The sequence below is a fragment of the Erythrolamprus reginae genome, chromosome 8 (assembly GCF_031021105.1).
Source record: "Erythrolamprus reginae isolate rEryReg1 chromosome 8, rEryReg1.hap1, whole genome shotgun sequence".
Classification (NCBI taxonomy): Eukaryota; Metazoa; Chordata; class Lepidosauria; order Squamata; family Dipsadidae; genus Erythrolamprus; species Erythrolamprus reginae.
Window position 1 is genome coordinate 15,196,129 of NC_091957.1, and position 21,333 is coordinate 15,217,461.

At 50.5% G+C, this 21,333-nt stretch overlaps 1 protein-coding gene across 1 annotated transcript in view; it reads left to right on the forward strand.

The window, feature by feature from the left end:
* VWA5B1 (von Willebrand factor A domain containing 5B1) overlaps positions 1-20,179 on the forward strand; it is a 36,346-nt gene extending 16,167 nt beyond the window's left edge. Inside the window, 13 exon segments of the mRNA XM_070758228.1 lie at positions 1,626-1,811; positions 2,822-3,014; positions 4,276-4,469; positions 8,797-8,965; positions 9,419-9,751; positions 11,615-11,752; positions 12,035-12,154; positions 13,552-13,626; positions 15,236-15,274; positions 15,277-15,295; positions 18,907-19,034; positions 19,481-19,962; positions 19,965-20,179. Of these exon segments, the coding sequence (XP_070614329.1) occupies positions 1,626-1,811; positions 2,822-3,014; positions 4,276-4,469; positions 8,797-8,965; positions 9,419-9,751; positions 11,615-11,752; positions 12,035-12,154; positions 13,552-13,626; positions 15,236-15,274; positions 15,277-15,295; positions 18,907-19,034; positions 19,481-19,962; positions 19,965-20,054 (2,166 nt within the window). The 3' untranslated portion in view covers positions 20,055-20,179.
* The last annotated feature ends 1,154 nt before the right edge of the window (positions 20,180-21,333 follow it).

Here is a 21,333-nt window from a genome sequence, read left to right on the forward strand (position 1 = left end):
TCTTGCCGTGGTTGAAGGTCAGAAAATGCCAGCTACGTGCGCAGGAGGTGTTTACAGGCTTTGTTGGAAACATCATTAATGAAGGGAAGGGCAAAATTTATAGCCGGAAGACGGCAACGGCTCAGAACTCCAAAGGCAAGAAGGACAAACTCTTTTCAAGAAGAGCCAGCTTGGGAGACTGTTCAGCCGACCGACCGTAATTACAGGGTAATTAGTCCAGGAAGACACACACCACACGATAAAAGGAAAACCCAAAAGTTTTTATAAGCAGAAAAACAGAAACAGCTCCCTTTTTAAACGTCAAAGGGATTTTCTGGTACACACGGCACAGGTTAAATGCAATCCAATTGCTCACCCAATAACTGGGAAATTGAGTCCAATTCTAAAGTCCAGAGAGTCCACACACAATCTTGAACAGCAGAAAAACCACGATCTTGATGAAACAATGAATCAGATAAACTGCCATGAGGCTAAAACACCAGGCTGCATTTTTATCTGTAGCACTAATTACAGCAGCCCCACCCAACCACAGGTGGCCTCATTTTCTCTTGTAATAATCCTTCAGTTGTTGTCTCCTATGCATCACTCTACGCATGCGTGGATGTGTCATTAATTCTTGTTCAGAATCCAGGGATGATACAGATGATTGATCTCCTCCTGGGCTGTCTGCCAAACTCCCCTCTTCCCTATCACTCATGCTTCCTTGGTCAGAGGAGGCTTTGTTGGCAGATTCCATCAGGAGCAAAACAGGCCTGCGGCATGTGGATGTTTCCCCCACATCCACCTGCACATTCCTTGGGGCAGGAGCTGGGCCAGAGCTAACCACAACAGAGACCGGCCACAGTCTGTCAGATGGTCAGAAAGATCTTCTAAAGGCACTCAATTGTCCTCCATCTCTCAGGAAGATAATGAAGGTGGGGAGAAGACAGCCAGCCTTGCAGAATTCTATCATTATAATAAAAGTAAAAACAACAAAGGGACCTTGAAGGTCTTCTAGTCCAGCCCCCTGGCTCAAGCAGAAGGTCTTAGACCATCCTGGACAAATGGCTGTCCAGACTCTTCTTAAAAACCTCCAGTGTTGGAGCACCTCCACTTTCTGGAGGCAAGTCATCAAATTCCTCCTTAGTTCTGAGTTGCTTCTCTCCTTGTTTAGTTTTCACCCATTGCCTCTTGTTCTGCCCTCAGGTGCTTTGGAGAATAGCTTGACTCCTTCTTCTTTTGGGGCAACCCCTGAGATGTTGGAAGGCTGCTATCATGTCTCCCCTGGTCCTTCTTTTCATTAAACTAGCCATGCCCAGTTCCTGCAATCGTCCTTCATATGTTTTAGCCTCCAATCATCCCCTGATCCTCTTTGTCGCTCTTCTCCCCATTCTTTTCTAGAGTGTCAACATCTCTTTATGTATCATGGTGATCAAAACTGGGTCCATTATTCCAAATGTAGCCCTATCAAGGAATTATTTAGTGGTCTTCCCTGCAGACGGGTCAAAAATCAGATGGATTTTGTTTGGGGTTTGCTTGGATTGGGAGGGGGTGTTTACTGCGACCAGGACTCTGCGTTTTAAGGGCGGCGATCAAGCGGTCATCTGACCTGAAAATATTGGTTTTTTTCCTCCTCCGGGTTTTAGATGATCCGGTCTCTGAAGAAGGCCCTGGCCCCCATGGTGAGCGACGTCTCCGTGGACTGGGTCTTCCCAGAGACGACGGAGGTCTTGATTTCGCCCGTCAACGCCCGCTGCCTCTTTCCCGGAGACCGCCTGGTGGCCTACAGCATCATCTGCGACACCTCCCTCTACGTCCCCCATCCCCGGCTGGTGAGTGGCCCTGGCCGGAGGACTCTTCTGCTCGCCTGGGTGCCCCTGCTCGGCCGCCTGCGGCTGGAGGAGCCTCAGGCCCTTGACGTGGACAGCCGTGTCCCTTTCTATCAGTGACGTCGGGCAGCCCCTAAGTGAAACCGTTGTAAGTCACGGGCTTCCTGCATTCAGGCCACAGGCCAAAGATCTTTGAGAGCATTGACCAATGAGGAGCCCCCAGGGATCTTTTAGGAGAGGAGAAGACCCAGCCAAGACCTGGGGGAGGGGTCTTCCCATAGGGAGCTCCACCAATCAGGGCTCATCAGCATCCCTTGGTCCAGGACCCTGAAGACAAACCTGTGGCACTCTCGGCCACAGCACCACCACCCCTCTTTCTTTCTCTCTCTCTCTCTCTCTTTTTCTCTCTCTTTCTCTCTGTCTCTGTCTCTCTGTCTCTCTCTCTTTCTCTCTCTCTCTGTCTCTCTCTCTCTCTCCAGCTGCTCTTCTGGTTTCAGGCATTCACCGGCTGGCTGGTTTTCACACGTTCCGGAGCACCGGAACATGGCCAGAAAATGGCCCAAACCTAGGGGGTTTTTTTCAGGGCAATTCTGGGGCGTTTCTGGGCGTTCTCCAGCTGTTTTTTGGGGCCATTTCCAATCAGTTTTGGGGCCATTTTCCAGACTACTGTTGAGCCATTTCCTGACTGTTTTCAGGCTGTTTTCTGGGCCATTTTCAAGCCATTTTCCTGGCCACATGGGGGTTGAAAGTGGCCTGAAAAATGGCCCCAAAACAGCCCAGAAAACATCTGCACAGTGACTAGAAAATGGCCTGAAAACGGCCCCCAAATGGCCCAGAAAACAGCCTGAATATGCCCCCAAAACCTGCATGCATGCTCTGTCCAGCCGGTCCTGGGGTTTCTGTTGTTCCCGGCGCAGACACATGGACGCGCATCCCGGCTGCCAAAAAAGTTCGCCATCCCTGATCCTCTGTCCGCCTCCCAAAGTGTGAATCGTGACCTTCTCTGCCCACAGGACCAGAGGCGCTGCTACAGGACGCTCCGTTCGCAGGAGTCGGGAAGCTCCGTTTTCTTCCACTCCCAAGAGGAAGGAGGAGAAGGAGGGGGGCTGGAGAAGACCCAGGAGGGGACCAAGGATCCGGCCGGAAGTGGACTTCCTTCGGAGAGGAGCAGTGGGGAGATGGGAAGCGAGTCGGACGGAGATCCAGGTGGGTTTGGGCGCATCCAGCCACTGGTTCCAGTCTAGAGCTTTCCAATAGGTTTACCAATGTATTCCTTCGCTCTGCAGAATTTTAATTTATTTTTTTTAGTAAACTTATGGAAAGATAAGAGTGTGGACAATTTGTGCGACTTTTAAGGAAAAGAGATGTTTGTGAGTGACATAGGGGAAGGTTTGGTGAGGGAAGGTTTGCCTATTTGCCGATGACTCTAAAGTGTGCAATAGGGTTGATATTCCTGGAGGCATCTGTAATATGGTAAATGATTTAGCTTTACTAGATAAATGGTCAAAGCAATGGAAACTGCAGTTTAATGTTTCCAAATGTAAAATAATGCACTTGGGGAAAAGGAATCCTCAATCTGAGTATTGTTATTGGCAGTTCTGTGTTAGCAAAAACTTCAGAAGAGAAGGATTTAGGGGTAGTGATTTCTGACAGTCTCAAAATGGGTGAACAGTGCAGTCAGGTGGTAGGGAAAGGAAGTAGGATGCTTGGCTGCATAGCTAGAGGTATAACGAGGGAGATTATGATCCCGATATATAGAGCGCTGGTGAGACCACATTTGGAATACTGTGTTCAGTTCTGGAGACCTCACCTACAAAAAGATATTGACAAAATTGAATGGGTCCAAAGACGGGCTACAAGAATGGTGGAAGGTCTTAAGGATAAAACGTATCAAGAAAGACTTCATGAACCCAATCTGTATAGTCTGGAGGACAGAAGGAAAAGGGGGGACATGATCGAAACATTTAATTATGTTAAGGGGTTAAATAAGGTCCAGGGGGGAAGTGTTTTTAATAGGAAAGTGAACACAAGAACAAGGGGACACAATCTGAAGTTAGTTGGGGGAAAGATCAAAAGCAACGTGAGAAAATATTATTTTACTGGATCCTTGGAACAAACTTCCAGCAGACGTGGTTGGTAAATCCACAGTAACTGAATTTAAACATGCCTGGGATAAACATATATCCATCCTAAGATAAAATACAGGAAATAGTATAAGGGCAGACTAGATGGACCATGAGGTCTTTTTCTGCCATCAGTCTTCTATGTTTCTATGTTTCTAAGAGATGCATTTTGGAATGCAAATTTTATTATCCTTAAATATGAAGGATATTAAATATTAAATATCCTCTGTTATCTTTAAATGCTAGACCCCCGCCAGCTTTCTTTCCCCACGGTTAGCAAGTCTCCCCTCGTGCCTAAGGCCCAAATCTGGGCTCCCAATTACTAGAGGCTTGTGTTTTCTCAGGGATTGACCTCGTGGCCACGTCCCACCCAAGGGCCTTCAGCACCAGTCAGATGGCCGGCCGGGAGCCCCCGCAGAAGCTGCCCACGGCCAGCGACTCCAGCTATGTCCAGGGGTCGAATCCCCTGCGGAAAGCCCACCTGCAGGACCTCAGCAGGATCTCCCCAGACGTTCAGCCCTGGCAGCTGGAGCTTCAGGTGAGGAGGACAGGAATGGGTGAAGTGGCTGCTTAGGGCACATTGAGGGGTGAGACTAGAAGACCTCCAGGGTCCCTCCCATCTATGTATCCTGAGATCCATGCTCAAAACTAGGAGGAATTTCCTGACAGGGAGAACAATCAATCTCTCCCGCCCCCAGAAGTTCTCCATCTCGCTTGGAGGTCTTGAAGGAGCAATTGAAGGGCAGGCGCCTCTCCAGGGTGCCAGAGGGTCTTCAGGTTGAGCAGGGGGTGAGACTAGAAGACCTCCAGGGTCCCTCCCATCTCTGTATCCTGAGATCCATGCTCAAAACTAGGAGGAATCAATCTCTCCCGCCCCCAGAAGTTCTCAATCTCGCTGGAGGTCTTGAAGGAGCAATTGAAGGGCAGCCGCCTCTCCAGGGTGCTAGAGGGTCTTCAGGTTGAGCAGGGGGTGGGTGGGACTAGAAGACCTCCAGGGTCCCTTCCAACTCCTGTGTGACTCCTTTATATTCTTCATATTGTGGACACACAGATGTCGGTGCGATTCCTCGGCAGGAGGAAGAAACTACAGGGTCGGGGTGGGGGGTGTAGACTGAGCCCATGATGTGAAAACAACCTCGGGGAACTTGGTGGGACTTGGAAGGCTCAGAGACTGAGCAGCCCCTGCTACCCCCCCCAAAGAGGGAATGGCTGCAGGAAGCCAGGAAGAGACGCCCCCCCTCCCCGGCAAAGGAAGGACCGTCCTTCGATGTGGCCGCATGAGAGGGGGTGTCGATTGGAAGGTGGCAGTGCCCCCACCCCTTCCCGGGCAACCCAGCTGCCTTGGCTGGTTCCAGAGAGCAGGACGGGTTGGGGAGCGCAGAGGTTTCCATAGCAACCCCAGGTAGGGGGGTCAGTGGGGCTTGTGCAGGAGCTCCGAGGGACGAGATTGGCAGGAGGCAGCGGAGACCGAGTGGCTTCCCGCGTGGATGATGGTTAGATCGATGCTGCCTCGTCCTCCGCCTCCGATTCCGCCACAGAAAGACCCTGGGGGGGAGTTAAAGCCGCTGGTGAATGCCCACAACAGTCCTGGCGGCCCCAAGCCCGCTGCCTGCCCACCTGCCTGCCCTGCTGGGACAATTAGATGAGATTAGATTTATTTGATTTGTATGCCGCCCCTCTCTGGAGACTCGGAGCGTCTCACAACAAAAACATGGACAAATCCAACAATAAAAAGCAATTTAAAACCCTGAGTATAAAAAACAATCATACATCTCAGACAAACCTTGCGTAAAAGGGGAAATGGCCCAGGGAGGAGTCAATTTCCCCATGCCTGACAGCAGAGGTGGGTTTTAAGGAGTTTGCGAAAGGCAAGGAGGGTGGGGAAAATCTTAATCTCCCAGGGGAGTTGATTCCAGAGGGTCAGGGCCGCCACAGAGAAGGCTCTTCCCCTGGGTCCCACCAGACGACATTGTTTAGTCGTCGGGACCCGGAGAAGGCCAACTCTGTGGGACCTAATCGGTCGCTGGGATTTGTTTGGCAGAAGGCGGTCTCGGAGATATTCTGGTCCGATGCCATGAAGGGCTTTATAGGTCATAAGCAACACTTTGAATTGTGACCGGAAACTGATTGGCAACCAATGCAGGCCACGGAGTGTTGGTGTAACATGGGCATACCTGGGGAAGCCCATGATTGCTCTCGCACCTGCACTCTAAACGATCTCTGGGGGGAGTTGATTCCAGAGGGTCGGGGCCGCCACAGAGAAGGCTCTTCCCCTGGGTCCAGCCAGATGACATTGTTTCGTTGACGGGACCTGTAGAAAGCCAACTCTGTGGGACCTATCCGGTCGCTGGGATTCGTGCGGCAGGGATTGAAGCCCAGGAGCTCTCTGGAGAGAGTGGCCCAAAAGAGGGGCCTCGGGGGTCTTCTGGTCCAGCCCTCTTCCCAAGCAGGAGACTGCCCAGTCTATTTCTGGGTCCCAACCATCCCCACGGAGGAAAGGAAGGGCCCTGGCCTCGCACAGTGGTCTGGAGTGGTTCTCTCAATGAGTAGTGAAAAATGCTACCAGTTTGGGCGAACTGGTATATCCGGCGATCAGCTGTGCGACGATCAGTTGTGCTGCGTGATCTCCATTTCCTGCTTTCTCGCTCACCAAAATCGTGCGGCATAGCTGATCCTCCGCTCGCTCTCCTGCTTAACCTTTGCTCCCTTTCCAGCGCGGATGGCGACCCAACTGCAGAAATGGCCATAAGGGAAGGACACAGGTGGCTGACTTATGACTGTTAGCTTCGGGCAGTGTTTCCCAGCCATGGCAACTTGAAGATATCTGGACTTCAACTCCCAGAATTCCCCAGCCAGCATTTGCTGGCTGGGGAATTCTGGGAGTTGAAGTCCAAATATCTTCAAGTTGCCAAGGTTGGGAAACACTGTCTTAGGGGACTATTTGAAGTTGCAGCACAGCACTGGGAATAAGTGACTTGGGACAATGTGGAAGTATCACCATGGCAACACAATCAAAATCCGTATGTTTGGCAACCGACTCGTACTTACGACGGTCCCAATGATCCCCCTTGGTGACCCTCCGATGAGCAAAGTCCCTGGAGAAAGAAGCCAGATTCACCCAACGGCCGGGTTCCCAACTGAACAGTTGCAGCCAGGGAGGTCATAAAACAGGGCACAGCTCACTGAACGACCGTCTCGCTTACCAACGGGAATTTGGGCTCAGTCATAAGAGTCGAGGACCCTTTGTGTGAAAAGGTGGATGTTTTCCATCCCTGCCACACGCCTGGGCGGCTTCTCTCCTCCTGTGTCCAAGCTTCCACGCGTGGCCTTTTCAACAGTCACCCCGAAAAGGGCCCATGCGCGCTGCGGGTGGTTACCAGGCAACCAGTTTGGGGACCCTCCCATTTATCTCTCTCCCTCCATGCAGTTAATGGAAACACTGGCTGGAGTCAAAACCTCCTTCCTTGGCTGGCTGCCCCCCCTCTCTCGGGGGCTCAGGAGGCCGATCAATTCCTTGGCCTCCTGAGAAGCGTCAATCAGCATCTGTCAAAGCTGGACCTGACTTCCTGGCCTGGAGAGACAACGAATTGGTAGAATTCGGAGGTGATGCGAAGCTAGTTTCCTGCCCCCTCCCCCACCCACCACCATAGAAGGTCACCTGTGACTTGAATTCTGGCCGACGGCAAATCTCGGCATCGGTTTATCTATCTATCTATCTATCTATCTATCTATCTATCTATCTATCTATCTATCTATCTATCTATTTAGTCCAATACACAATGAGGGTTTTAGTGGGTATATATCTATATACAGTACACATAGTAAAATACATGATGAAGGTTATAAAGGAGATACTCATAGTAAAATATATCTAAGAAATAATAGAAAAGAAGATATAGTAATAGAACATACCAATAAAAGAATAGAAGAAGAGATATAGGAATAGAAGAAAGGAATAGGAGGTAGAGGAAAGCAATAGGACAGGGGACGGAAGGCACTCTAGTGCACTTGTACTCGCCCCTTACTGACCTCTTAGGAATCTGGATAGGTCAAACATGGATAATCCAAGGGTAAAGTGTTAGGGGTTTGGGGATGACCCTATGGAGTCCGGTAATGAGCTCCACGCTTCGACAACTCGGTTACTGAAGTCATATTTTTTACAGTCAAGTTTGGAGCGGTTAATATTAAGTTTAAATCTGTTGTGTGCTCTTGTGTTGTTGTGGTTGAAGCTGAAGTAGTCGTTCTCCGTTGCAAGAAGCAAAACCTGGTTTGTTGCTCTGCCGTCATCTGCCCCTTCGGCTCCGAGTTTTAGGGGCGCCCAATCTTTGCCTGTGGCATCCCAAGGGCAGCCGTGGCAGGGCTGGTGGCGGGAGGGGGGTTCCCTTCCTCACACTCCTTTTGCCCTGGAGTGAACCACAAAGCCGAGCGTTGTTCGCCCTGGATGTGCCGGTGTTTCAGCTAGTCCTTGGCTTGCGACCCCAATTCAGCCCAAACGTTCTGTGGCTAAGCGAGGCAGCTCTGCTCCATTCCTGCCACCGCCGTGAAGTGTGTTAGTTAAATGGTTCAATGAGTGTCACGGTCACTAAGCAAGTCCGGCTTCCCCACTCACTCTGCTTGTCGGGAGGTCGCAAAAGGGGACCAAGAGTTTGCCAAGCGCCCAAATTTTGATCAGGTGACCACAGGGGTGAAAAACGCTCCCGAGACCCTCGTGACTCTGAGCGGCCACTAAAGGAACTGTGGCGGGTGTCAGGGCCAAGCTGTAGGAGACGGGCACCAGTTTCCTGGCCTGGGGGGGGAGCAGCGTGCCCCCCTGCGCCTCCTCCTCCTCCTGCTCCCCCCTTGAGTGACTTCCTCCCCCCCTCCAGCCTCTCGGAGCCAACCCCTCCCCAGCCATGAGGAAGATCCAAGGAGTCGGGGCCCGTCGGCCGTCTCTGCTCCAGGACCTCCGACAGGTGGGGCCAGCGACAGGGTCCCAAGACTCCAGCTCCCCCTCTGGATGCCCGTGTTCGGATGGACGGAGCCCTGGAGATCTGGGTAAACGGTGGGGGGGGCCCTTGCATGTTAGGATGCTCCTGGAGCTGGGATGCTGGCTTGTGGGCCTTTGATGAAACCGGCCACACAGGGCCTCTTGTGTTGGGTGGACTTGGGAGGGTGTGCCCCCACACCGCACACTCAGGTTGGGTGGACGGGGCCCTTGGCAAAGCGAGCGTCCCACAAGCTATGAGCTGCCCTTCATGTTGTGTGCAACAATAACCCCAGCGATTTCCTCCCAAGTCCTCAGTTTGCAAAATTGCCTTCTGAATTTGTTGCAGGATTTGGGGTGGGGAAGGGGATTGGTGTGGGTGATCCACCTGGTTCCCTGTTCGGGGAACGTCTTTCTCTCCAGAGTGGGACAGGGACCCCCTGCCCAGAAAGCAGGTTAGATGACCTTATGGGTGGCGTATGCATTCTCACCACGAGTGACCCTCTCTTTCACATCGCCTGCAGAGTCTGCCCACCATCCGTCCTTCAACTTTGAGACAGAGTCCACTTCGGACTGGGACCTTCCTGATCTGGAGCTGGATTCCTCAGCTGGTGGTGGCCGGAGGGGTTCTCGAAGGTCACTCTGCAAGGCCCTGGTGAAGGGGCTCCAGAACGGCGAACCGGTCAAGTGGGAGATCACCTTTGACCTCGGCCCCCTCTTCCAAAGCAGAGAAGACAAGGGCCAGGAGGAGGAGGAAGAGGAAGATATTTGGAACGAGACTTTCCACCACCTGGCCGCCAAGTCCATCATCCAGGACTTTGAGCAGCTGGCCGAGAGAGAGTTTGAGATTGAGCACGGTATTTGGGCACCCCTGGATTAGACCGGGGTCTTGTTGAGCTGGCCCCGATGAGGCCTGGGTTTTCGGCTGCCCCTTTCTCTGAGTGAAGTGTTGGAATTGCCCTAAATATACAGTGATACCTTGTCTTACAAACGCCTCATCATACAAACTTTTCAAGATACAAACCCTGGGTTTAAGATTTGTTTGCCTCTTCTTACAAACTATTTTCACCTTACAAACACCGCCGCCGCTGGGATGCCCCGCCTCCAGACTTCCGTTGCCAGCGAAGCACCCGTTTTTGCGCTAATGGGATTCCCCTGAGGGTCCCCTCCATGGGAAACCCCACCTCCGGACTTCTGTGTTTTTGTGATGCTGCATGGGAATCCCAGCAGGGGAATCCCAGCAGTGCAAAAACGGGCGCTTCACTGGCAATGAAAGTCCAGAGGTGGGGTTTTCCCAGTGAGGGGAGCCTCACTGAAATCACAGCATCACAAAAATACAGAGATCGAGAGGGGGGGTTTCCCATGGAGGGGAGCCTCAGGGGAATCTCAGCAGTGCAAAAACAGGCACTTCGGCTGGCAAAAGGGGTGAGTTTTGGGCTTGCACGCATTAATCGCTTTTCCATTGATTCCTATGGGAAACATTGTTTCGTCTTACAAACTTTTCACCTTAAGAACCTCGTGCTGGAACCAATTAAGTTTGTAAGACAAGGTATCACTGTATATATTTCCCCCCACAATTAGTTTATGTTCTCTAGAAAAAGGTGAATTTCTTTCTCGCCTAGAATTGGAACAAGACTAAATTGGTCACAATGCGAATTCCACATTGCTCTTAAATTCACGCTGACCTTTTAAATGCAAAGCAGGGCAGTCCAGTCTGTAAATGGGTCTGGGGGGTCCTAAATTCCTCCGGCCATGATGGATAGGAAAATGATTTTTAAAAACCAGTGTGCAATTTTCCACCTGATGTATGCAGAACCTTTTGAGCAGTGCAAATTTATTTATTTTTATTTATTATTTATTTTATTTATTGGATTTGTATGCCGCCCCTCTCCGTAGACTCGGGGCGGCTAACAACAGTAACAAAAAACAGCATGTAAATCCAATACTAAAACAACTAAAAAACCCTTATTGTAAAACCAAACATACATACATACAAACATACCATACGTGAATTGTAAAAGCCTAGGGGGAAAGAATATCTCAGTTCCCCCATGCCTGGCGGCAGAGGTGGGTTTTAAGGAGCTTACGAAAGGCAAGGAGGGTGGGGGCAATTCTAATCTCCGGGGGGAGTTGGTTCCAGAAGGCCGGGGCCGCCACAGAGAAGGCTTTTCCCCTGGACCCTGCGATACGACATTGTTTTGCTGATGGGACACGGAGAAGGCCCACTCCAAATGACGGGAGACAGAGAGATGCGCGGATAACCTGAACCCGACTCTCATTTTATTTTATTTTATTTTATTTATTTATTATTTATTTATTCTTTGTCCAATATACAATACATATGAAGGACAATAGACATTAAGTAATATATATAATGATAGAAAGTAAGAAAGAAGAGAGGTTGGAGGAAAGGAGAGAAAATGTATGAGATATGAGATAAGGAAAGAAGATTGGACAGGGGACGATAGGCACATCAGTGCACTTATGTACGCCCTTTACTGGCCTCTTAGGAACTTGGAGAGGTCAATCGTGGAGTCTTAGGGAGAAATGTTTGGGGCTGGGGGCTGATACCCCTGAGTCTGGCAATGAGTTCCACGCTTCGACAACTCGATTGTTAAAGTCATATTTTTTACAGTCAAGTTTGGAGTGGTTGATGTTACCGAATCTGTTGCGTGCATCTGCAGTTTCATCGGACGTCTTCGGTCTCTTTGGTCTTGCAGGGTCCGGCCGGCGGTACCAAGCCAACGCCGTGCACACCAGCAAATCTTGCAACGTGAACAGCAAATTCACGGCATTCGTGTCGGTCGACTTGAGCAGCAACAACTATTTGCCAGCCATTATTAAATATCCCAACACAGGTGAGGCTCAAGGCTGTGGTGCCATTCAACACCTAGATGGTGTTTCTCCACCCTGGGCATTCAAGGAGGCGCGGACGTCCACTCCCAGAATTCCCCCAGCCAGCACGGCCCAGCACAGATTCATTTAAGAACCTCCTGGAAATTCTGGTCGCAATTCAGGTCTGGTTTCTTTTGTTGGGCCAGATTGTTATCTCTGTACCTCCAATTAAAGCAGGTCCTCTGAGCCCTTTTAAGATGCACCGTTTCCTCTGCCCCCCCCTGTCCTCCCCATCTTTTGTTGAGGTCTGCTGATGAAGTCCTCCAGCCAGCGGAGCTCTGGGTTCGAGAGCCGACGGCACCGAGGTCTCTCGGCCAGCTGGGGTCGGATTCACAACATGGTAGATGATGGGCTGCCCAGCACAGGTAAGATTGTGCCTGGAGCTCTTTTTTCCCTCCTGCTCAACCGCGGTCCCGACGGAGGCCCTAAAAAGTAGCCTTTGGATTCCTTAAAGAGAGGCAGGCACACCACACCAGCTGTGGAAATCCACCCGGGCTCCGATTGACTGACAGATGGATGGATGGATGGATGGATCAATTCTGAGAGAGCGACAGTTGCAGTGGTCAGCCATCCCTCCACGTGGCTGCCAGATTTATTTATTATTATTATTTTTTTTTTTAAATAAATTTCATTGAGTTATATACATATTAAGAAAAACACACAAAGACAGAACGTTGTGTTATTAGTTTGTGAATACAATTATAGATTGTCTGTTAAAGGACGATACAACATATAATTCCATCCCACCCCCTTCCTCAGCTGCCTCTGTGCAGCTTATCTTGTTATAAATTCACGGATAATCGTATCAGCGAAATTATATGCATATACTGTACATATATAAATTATACATAGATACATATCTATACTTATATAGAAATAATAGCAATAACAATAATAGCTCAGATAAAAAGAATTTATTTATTTATTAATCAGATTTGTATGCCGCCCCTCTCCGCAGACTCGGGGTGGCTCACAGCAATAATAATACTGTACAATGTAAACAAATCTAATATTTAAGTTAATTTTAAACCCCAATTTAGAAACCAATCAGACATACTAACATACCATGCATAAATTGTGTAAGCCTAGGGGGAAGGGAAAGTCTCAATTCCCCCATGCCTGACGACAGAGGTGGGTTTTAAGGAGCTTACGAAAGGCTAGGAGGGTGGGGGCAACTCTGATATCTGCGGGGAGTTGGTTCCAGAGGGTCGGGGCCGCCACAGAGAAGGCTCTTCCCCTGGGTCCCGCCAAATGACATTGTTTAGTTGACGGGACCCGGAGAAGGCCAACTCTGTGGGACCTAACTGGTCGCTGGGATTCGTGCGGCAGAAATCAAGTGATATTTATCTATATTTGAATTGCTATTGTATTTTCTTTCCTTTTTTCATTTCAACCTTATTATTTATTAACTGGACTTCTCGAAGTGGCTCAGATCAAACGTGCCCTGCTTCAGTTTTTCCCCTTTGTTTCCCACCCCCCCAAGTCCTCCAGGGGAAAAAGGGAAAATCCCGGTGTAGCTTCCCTCCTTCACTCTCCTTTCGGTTCCTTCCTGCAACAAACCGATCGAAGGGAGATTTTCAGAGTTCCCTGAGCTCCAGGGGCCGAAAGATCCAGGTGGGAGCCCCTTCCCCAGCTAGGTAGCCATTTTCATTCCGCGTTGGGCTGTGTGCCAGCATTGATCCGTCTGAGCCATATTTGCTGCTTCAAAAAAGCTTCTGGGGGTGTCTTCTGATTTTGGCCCCCTCTTTTTTTCCCATTCCAGATGCAGAAGAGAATATTTCGTCTCCTTCTGGCTCACTTTCATCCTCGGGAGGGAATCGCCACAGTTTTCCAGACGGTAGGAGAGAGGGGGAAAAAGGCATTTATTCCTTCGGTCTGCTCAGCTCAGGGTCATTCTCTTCGATTGTTTCTTTGTTTCTTTAGTTTGGTCAAGCACGCATGTGTAAAAGAGTTATAAGTATGAACGTAACATATGAACATAGAAGTATAAACAGATACAGTGGTACCTCATCTTACGAACGCTTCTTCTAACGAACTTTTCGAGATACGAGCCCGGTGTTTAAGATTTTTTTGCCTCTTCTTCCGAACTATTTTCACCTTAGGAACCCAAGCCGCTGCTGCTGGGATGAAGGGGTTTCTTGGAGGGGGAAAGAGTTTGCATTAAAAAAAGTAGGAGAACAGTGTGCTTGCACAGGCACTGAAAGGGTGTCTTTTGAAGAAAGAAAAGGGAGGGGCAGCTTGGAGGGGGAAAGAGTTTGCATTAAAAAAAAGTAGGAGGACAGTGTGCTTGCACAGTCACTGAAAGGGTGTCTTTTGAAGAAAGAAAAGGGAGGGGCGGCTTGGAGGAGGAAAGACTTTGCAGAGAACAGCCACAGGCACTGAAAGAGTGTCTTTTGAAGAAAGAAAAGGGAGGGGTGCCCCCCTTGCCTTTCTTCCTTCCCACTCACCCTTTAGCCTAGCCTTGCTTCTTCCACCTGCCCCCTTTAGCTGCTCCTCCCTGCCCTCTGTTCGCCTCCCTTCTAAAGTTTGGGATTTTCCTGAAGGATTTGCACGCATTATTTGCTTTTACATTGATTCCGATGGGAAACATTGTTTCGCCTTACGAACTTTTCACCTTACGAACCTCCTCCTGGAACCAATTAAGTTCGTATCATGAGGTATCACTGTATATGCATGAGAAATGAGTACGAATAATGGCCAGAGTAGGAGAGGGACGGCAGGCACGCTGGTGCGCTTATGCACGCCTCCTTTACGGACCTCTTAGGAATGGGGGTGAGGTCCACGGTGGACAGTCTGAGGTTAAAGTTTTTGGGGTCTGGGGAAGAAACCACCGAGGCAGGTAGTCCGTTCCAGACAATGACCACTGTATGGCTGAAGTTGCATTTTCTGCAACTGTGTTTGGTTTACTTTAAGCTTGTACCTATATTGTATGCCCATGTCCTTGCTGAAGGTAGTCCTTAACAGGTGGGACGTTGTAGACGGCCATTTTGTGTATTAAGCTTTGGGCAGACCGGAGGTGGCTTAATTCTAGCTCGGCCAGGCCCAAAATTTCAAGCCTGGTGGCAGGAGGCATTCTATTGTGAGCAAAGGAGGGGAGGACTCGTCTCCTGAAATACCCCAATTGTATGAATGTCTGCCGTACAGTCTGGATTCCAGGCAGATGAGCTGTATTCGAGAATTGGCCTGGCAAAGGTTTTGTGTGCCCTGGTTATCAGCACAGTGTTTACCAGAGAATAAGTTTTGCAAAGTTAACCTAACAACTTTTAATGCCCTTTTAGCAATGGTGTTACAGTGAGCTCTGGGGCTTAGATCGTTTGAGATGAGCAATTGGCAGATGATTCCTGTGAGGGGGGTGTCAACAAACCTTCAGGTTGCCAAGTTTGGAACCTCCCCCCCCCCCCCGATTTATAATTCCTCTCATTGCTAATGTTCACCTGTCTTTACAGGATCACTACACAACCCATCTGTTTCCTCTCAAAAGTCCGTGGAAACTTCTTTGGTGCCAGGTAAAATTTGCTTTTTGTCCCCGACAGTGTTTGCTGTTTATTCAGATAAGAACCGAAGAAAATACGCCAACCGTTTAGAATATTTGTCAGGAATTCTTCTTAAAATTTGGTATGAAGTGTTACTAGATTCCTGGTAATAAATAGAATAGATAGAATTTTTTATTGCCCAAGTGTGATTGGACACACAAGGAATTTGTCTTGGTGCATATGCTCTCAGCGTACATAAAACAAAATATCCATTTGTCAAGAATCATGTGGTACAACACTTAATGATTGTCATAGAGGTCAAATAAGCAATGAAGAAGCAATATTAATAAAAATCTTAGGATATAAGCAACAAGTTATAGTCATACAGTCAACATGGGAGGAATTGGGTGAAAGGAATGATGAGAAAAACTAGTAGAATAGAAGTGCAGATTTAGTAGAAAGTCTGACAGTGTTAAGGGAATTATTTGTTTAGTAGAGTGATGGCGTTCGGAAAAAAACTGTTCTTGTGTCTAGTTGTCTTGGTGTGCAGTTCTCTGTAGCGACGTTTTGAGGGTAGGAGGGCTTACCCACCCTCCCTGAGTCTTCTAAGGATTAAATGTCCCATGTTTTGATGAATTTACAATATTGTGCACATTCTGGGATTGGTCCACAATTGGAACTCAGGTCAAGCAATGAATGGAAACTAATTGAGGAAAGCTCAAGAACAAAGGAGAAATTTCCTATCAGAGAGAACAGCTAACCAAGGTGGAGTTTCATTTTGTTTGAATGTGGGATGTTTTGATTTTAAAAATAGAGACCATGCGTGAGTTTGACCAGCTGTGTAGTGGCTCTCTTCTCTGGCTTGGTTTCTTTCTTTCTTTCTTTTTAAATTTTTTAAATTAATTTTTAACAAATTTATATTACACACAACATAAAACAGTGCATAGTGAAATGTGCCCCCCACCCAGACACACACACATTCCCCACCACCAAATCGGGGGTGTTCTTGTATAGTCCACTTGACCCAAGAGCAATATATCTATTTACACATTATAGAGTGATTCCAATTTATTTCTTGTAGCGTGGTCTCGGATTCTGCTCGTCATATATCGTCTTACCTTGTCCCACCGTCCCATCAGTTGTCCCAACTCAATTTCATTTTCATAATTTATCCTTTTATCCATAATTTCAAATTGAATATGGTCCACCATGTACCTATACCAATTTTGCATTGCCCATTTGTCGTATTCTTCCAACCAAAGACTATTACTGCCTGAGCGCTTTCTATTGCTGCTTTTTAAATTTCTCTAAATTCTCCCATCGCATTGCTTTTTACTAGTACAGTGTTCCCTCGATTTTTGCGGGTTCGAACTTCACGAATAGCCTATACCACGGTTTTTCAAAAATATAATTAAAAAAGACTTCGCGGGTTTTTTCCCTATACCACGGTTTTTCCACCCAATGATGTCATATGTCATCGCCAAACTAATAATCTTTGCAAATAAATTTAAAAAAATTATTGTTAATAAATAATTATGTTATAAATATCAGGATCACTAAGTGTCTTATTTAATGGTGAGTACCATTAATAATGGTGAGTAAATGGTTGTTAAGGGAATGGGAAATGGTAATTTAGGGGTTTAAAGTGTTAAGGGAAGGCTTGTGATACTGTCCATAGCCAAAAATGCTGTATTTACTTCCGCATCTCTACTTCGTGGAAATTCGACTTTCGCGGGCGGTCTCGGAACGCATCCCCGCGGAAATCGAGGGAACACTGTACTGCCATTTCCTTAGTGATTGTCCATTGTATATTTAGCATTCTATTGATATCCTTTTACTTTTTGCCAAAATTCCTGCACTATCGGGCATTCCCAAAACATATGCATAAACACTCCTTTATCTTGACACCCGTGCCAACAATTCCCCCTGACATTCTGCTGAAAGTGTGCGAGTTGAACGGGAGTAAAATACCACTTAGGTAATATTTTCCTTCTCATTTCCCTGATTTTTGTATTTTTAATTTTCTCTGGCTTGGTTTCAACAACAACAACAATGGAGTTGGAAGGGCCCTTGGAGGTCCTCTAGTGCAGCGTTTCCCAACCGGTGTGCCGCGGCACACCGGTGTGCCGCGAGACATGGCCAGGTGTGCCGCTAAGCTCCAGCTGGGCGGGGCGCTGCCGGTACTTCCGTCCTGGGGCTCCCACTCGCAGCTGTCCTCCGCCTCCTGCTCGATGCCGCGGTTTTCGGCGCTCTCCTGCTGGGCGCCAAAGAAGGAAGGCAGGAAGAAGGAGAGCTTTATTCTTCGCGCCTTTTCCCCGCCTTCCTTCTTTGGGACCCAGCAGGAGAGCGCCGAAAACCGCGGCATCGAGCAGGAGCCGGTTGACAGCTGCGAGCGGGAGCCCCAAGACGGAAGTACCGGCAGCGCCCCGCCCAGCTGGAGCTTCTCCTGCGTCGACGGCAAGTTTCCTTTGTGGCCCGGTGGAGGGCACTGGCGATGGGAGCGGGGGGGCGGGGGCGGCCCGCAGTGGCCGCAGGCAGTCGTGGGGAGATGGCGGCGGCGAGAGGGAGCGCTCTCTCTCTCTCTCTCAGCTGACTGCAAGCGGGAGCCCTGACGGTGGCGGTTGGACGTGCTGCTAGACGTCGTACATGCTGGCGCTGCGGGCCTGGCATATACGGTGTCCAGCAGCACGTCCAGCTGCCGCCGTCAGGGCTCCCGCTTGCAGTCAGCTGAGAGAGAGAAAGAAAGAGAGACATATAAGAGAGGCAGAGAGAGAGAGAAAGAGAGACATAGCAAGAGAGGCAGAGAAAGAGACAGAGCAAGAAAGAGAGGCAGAGAAAGAGAGAGAGAGAAAGAGAGACATAGCAAGAGAGGCAGAGAGAGAGAGACAGAGCAAGAAAGAGAGGCAGAGAAAGAGAGACATAGCAAGAGAGGCAGAGAGAGAGAAAAAGAAAGAGAGACATAGCAAGAGAAAAAGAGAGACTTAGCAAGAGAGGCACAGAGAGAGAGAGAAAGAGAAAGAAAGAGAGACATAGCAAGAGAGACAGAGAGAGAGAAAGAGAGAAAGAGAAAGAAAGAGAGATAGCAAGAGAGGCAAAGAGAAAGAAAGAGACATATAGCAAGACAGTGAAAGAGAGAGAGAGCAAGAGAGAGAGAAAAGCAAGAAAGAGATAGCAAGAGAGACAGAGAGAGAGAGAGAGCAAAGGAGAGAGAAAGACATAGAGGAAGGGAAGGAGGGAGAGAGAAGAGAGCAAAAAAGAGAGAAAGAAAGAAAGAGGGATGGAGAGAGAGAAAGAAGGGAAGGAAGGAAAAGAGAAAGAGGGAGAAATAGAGCGAAAAGGAGGAAGAGAGAGGGTTTTTTTGTCCAAACTTTTCTTTAGCCCTCCCCCCCGCCCCGCCCCCCCCCTTTCAGTGTTCCCGGGATTTTGAAAATATGAATAATGTGCCGCGACTCAAAAAAGGTTGGGAAACACTGCTCTAGTCCAGCCCCCCTGCTTAGGCAGGACACCCTACATTAACTTCAGACAGATGTCGATCCAGCATCTGCTGAAAAGCTTCCAGTGTTGGGGCATTCACGACTTCTGGAGGCAACTTCTGTTCCGCTGGTCAACTGTTCTGACTGTCGGGGAATTTCTCCTTCGTCCAGGCTGACCTTTCACAAGACCAGACTCTTGACCAAGGCGGCCCGAGGTTTCATGGGGAAGTTTCCTGCTAAGACCAACGAGCTCAGTTCGGAAAATGAAAACGAGAATGTCGATTATCTGCCACTGGTGAGCCTGCTTTGGGGGGGGGGGGGACTGAGAAAATGTAGAAGGGTCTTCCCTCTGCTTGGGAAGCCTGTGGCGCCTAGTCCTCAGTGAGGAGCTTCTGCTGAGCCTCCTTCCAATTTGAACTGAGCTGCTTTGCCAGCTCTTCCTCGTGGGGGCTGCTGAGCTCCATGTTTCCTGTGACTGCCTGAAGGACCCCAGGGGGAGGGGCTGGGAGGGGCGAGTAGAGTCTGGGGAGGCGCCCCTCGACGTGAGTGACATTGAGTTGGCCACGCCCACCCACCCACCCAACCACCTGGCCACGCCCACCCAGCTAGTCTTAGGCAGATCATATTGGCGGTCTGCGGGATTTAAGATGGCGAATGTGGCGGTCTGAGTAATGGTCTTATGCGAGAGGGGGCAGAGCCCTTTCACAGAGCCCTTCCTCCTCCACCTCCTCCACTTCTCCCTCAGGTCTCCTGCAGCTGGCCTGTGGTGCCTTCCTCTTGGACAGGGCCTTCTCGGAGGCCATCCGCATCCCCCTGGAGAAGCTGAAGTGGACCTCGCCCTTCGCCTGCCACCGCCTGGGCCTTCTCGGCCCCTCCGCCAGCACCACCAGGAGAGCGGGAGGCCTGGCAGACGCCGAGAGAAGCACAGTAGGGGGGGCGGCTGACCTCCACGGAGGGACGGAAGGCATGCCCCCTCCCTCCATCACCGTTCAGAGCTTCTCCGGGCAGGGGGATGAGGCCTCCGGGGGGCAGACGTGGCTCTCAGGCGCCCAGCCCCAGAAGCCCGCCCAGCCAGAGGGGACGCTGTGGGCCACGGCAGTAGCCCTAGCCTGGCTGGAGCACAGCTCGGCCGCCTACTTCATCGAGTGGGAGCTGGTGGCCGCCAAGGCCAGTCGGTGGCTCGGCCAGCAGGAGGTCCCGGAAGGGCGGAGCCTGCTGACCCTCCAGGGCGGCCGCCCCAACAGCTCTTCGTGCTGCTCCGCCACTGGGACGAGAACCTCCAGCTCAACCTGCTCTGCTACAACCCCAAGGATGTCTAGGGGGGGGAGAGGAGGAACCCCCCCCCCAGCCCCATCCCACTTCAGCCAGGCTGGTGGCCCTCCGGTTGATGGCGGGGGCACCTCTGGGGCCCCGTCTTGGGCTGGGTTGCGTCCGAAGGGGAGGGATGGGGGATGGATGGCCCTTCGACTCTGCCTGCCTGAACCCCTTCCCTCCGGCCTCCCTCCGGTCTCCTTCCTTCAGGTCGGAAGGTGCCTCCTTCCCCATTGGGCCCAGAAGAACCTGCAAGGCGCCCAGCAGTGGCCACCCCTTCCCCCTAGTGGTGGGGGTGGGGGTGGGCTTTGCTCCACCAGCTGGAAAGTGCCTGGCCCAGCGAGGCTGGACCCCTCCTGGCTGGACTTCAGAGAAACTATTTCTCCAGAGATTTTCCCCCGGAGAGGCTGGTGGGGTTGGGGGAGAGGCAACTGGGATTCTCCTGGACCCCCAAGTGGCAAGGGGGAGGGCGTGCCAAGGGAACTTTGAGGGGGGGGGGCTGGGGGGGGCTTGGCTCAGCTGCAGACTCCCACCCTCACAGGGTCCCTCTCCGTCCAATCTAGATTGTTGCCCCCCTCCCTCCCAGGCAGCCTTCAGCCTGGTCACCCAAAAGGGCCCCCATACCCTTCAACTGTTCCTCCACATGCTTAGCTGCCGGCGGTGGGTTCGAATCCCCCAGCCTTCCCATCCCATCGATCTTGAGCTTAGCTGAGCTGTGCTAATTGCTGCCTCGCGGAGGCCCCTCCCTCCCTGCTGGAGGCCCCAGGCCTAATTATTCAGACCCCAAAAGGCCGATGGGGGGGAGGCAGAGGAATTTGACAACCCCCACCAGACGCTCTGCAGCCCCCGGAAGCTTCGCCGGCTCTTCTGTGTGAGATGCAGCTGTGATGTTGCAACGTTGCCTTCTCTCAGAATCGCCCCCCCCCCTTCGCCCCCCGCCCCACGTGTGCCTTCCGACCTCCTTTGTCTGGAATGTCACCTGAACGGCAGCCCCTGCTCCTCAAACGGACCCTCAGTATGTGGCTCTCCCCCATCGTTTCTCCTGCGAGGATGGAGAGGACCCGTTGCTGAAGAGGCTCCTCTGCCGATGCTCCTCCCCCCTCTGGCTTCTCTCGTACTCTCTGGGTGGGCCTCGTGGGAAAGGGGGCACGCGATGGGAAGGAAAGAGCCGGCCCTAGGGGACCAAAAGTGGAAGAGAGTTAGCGGGGGGGCGTTCTCTTACGTTTCTTTTTTTTTTTTAACTCTTTGCTGGTTTCTTAAGTTTCTCTTTTTTTATTTGTGGCTGCT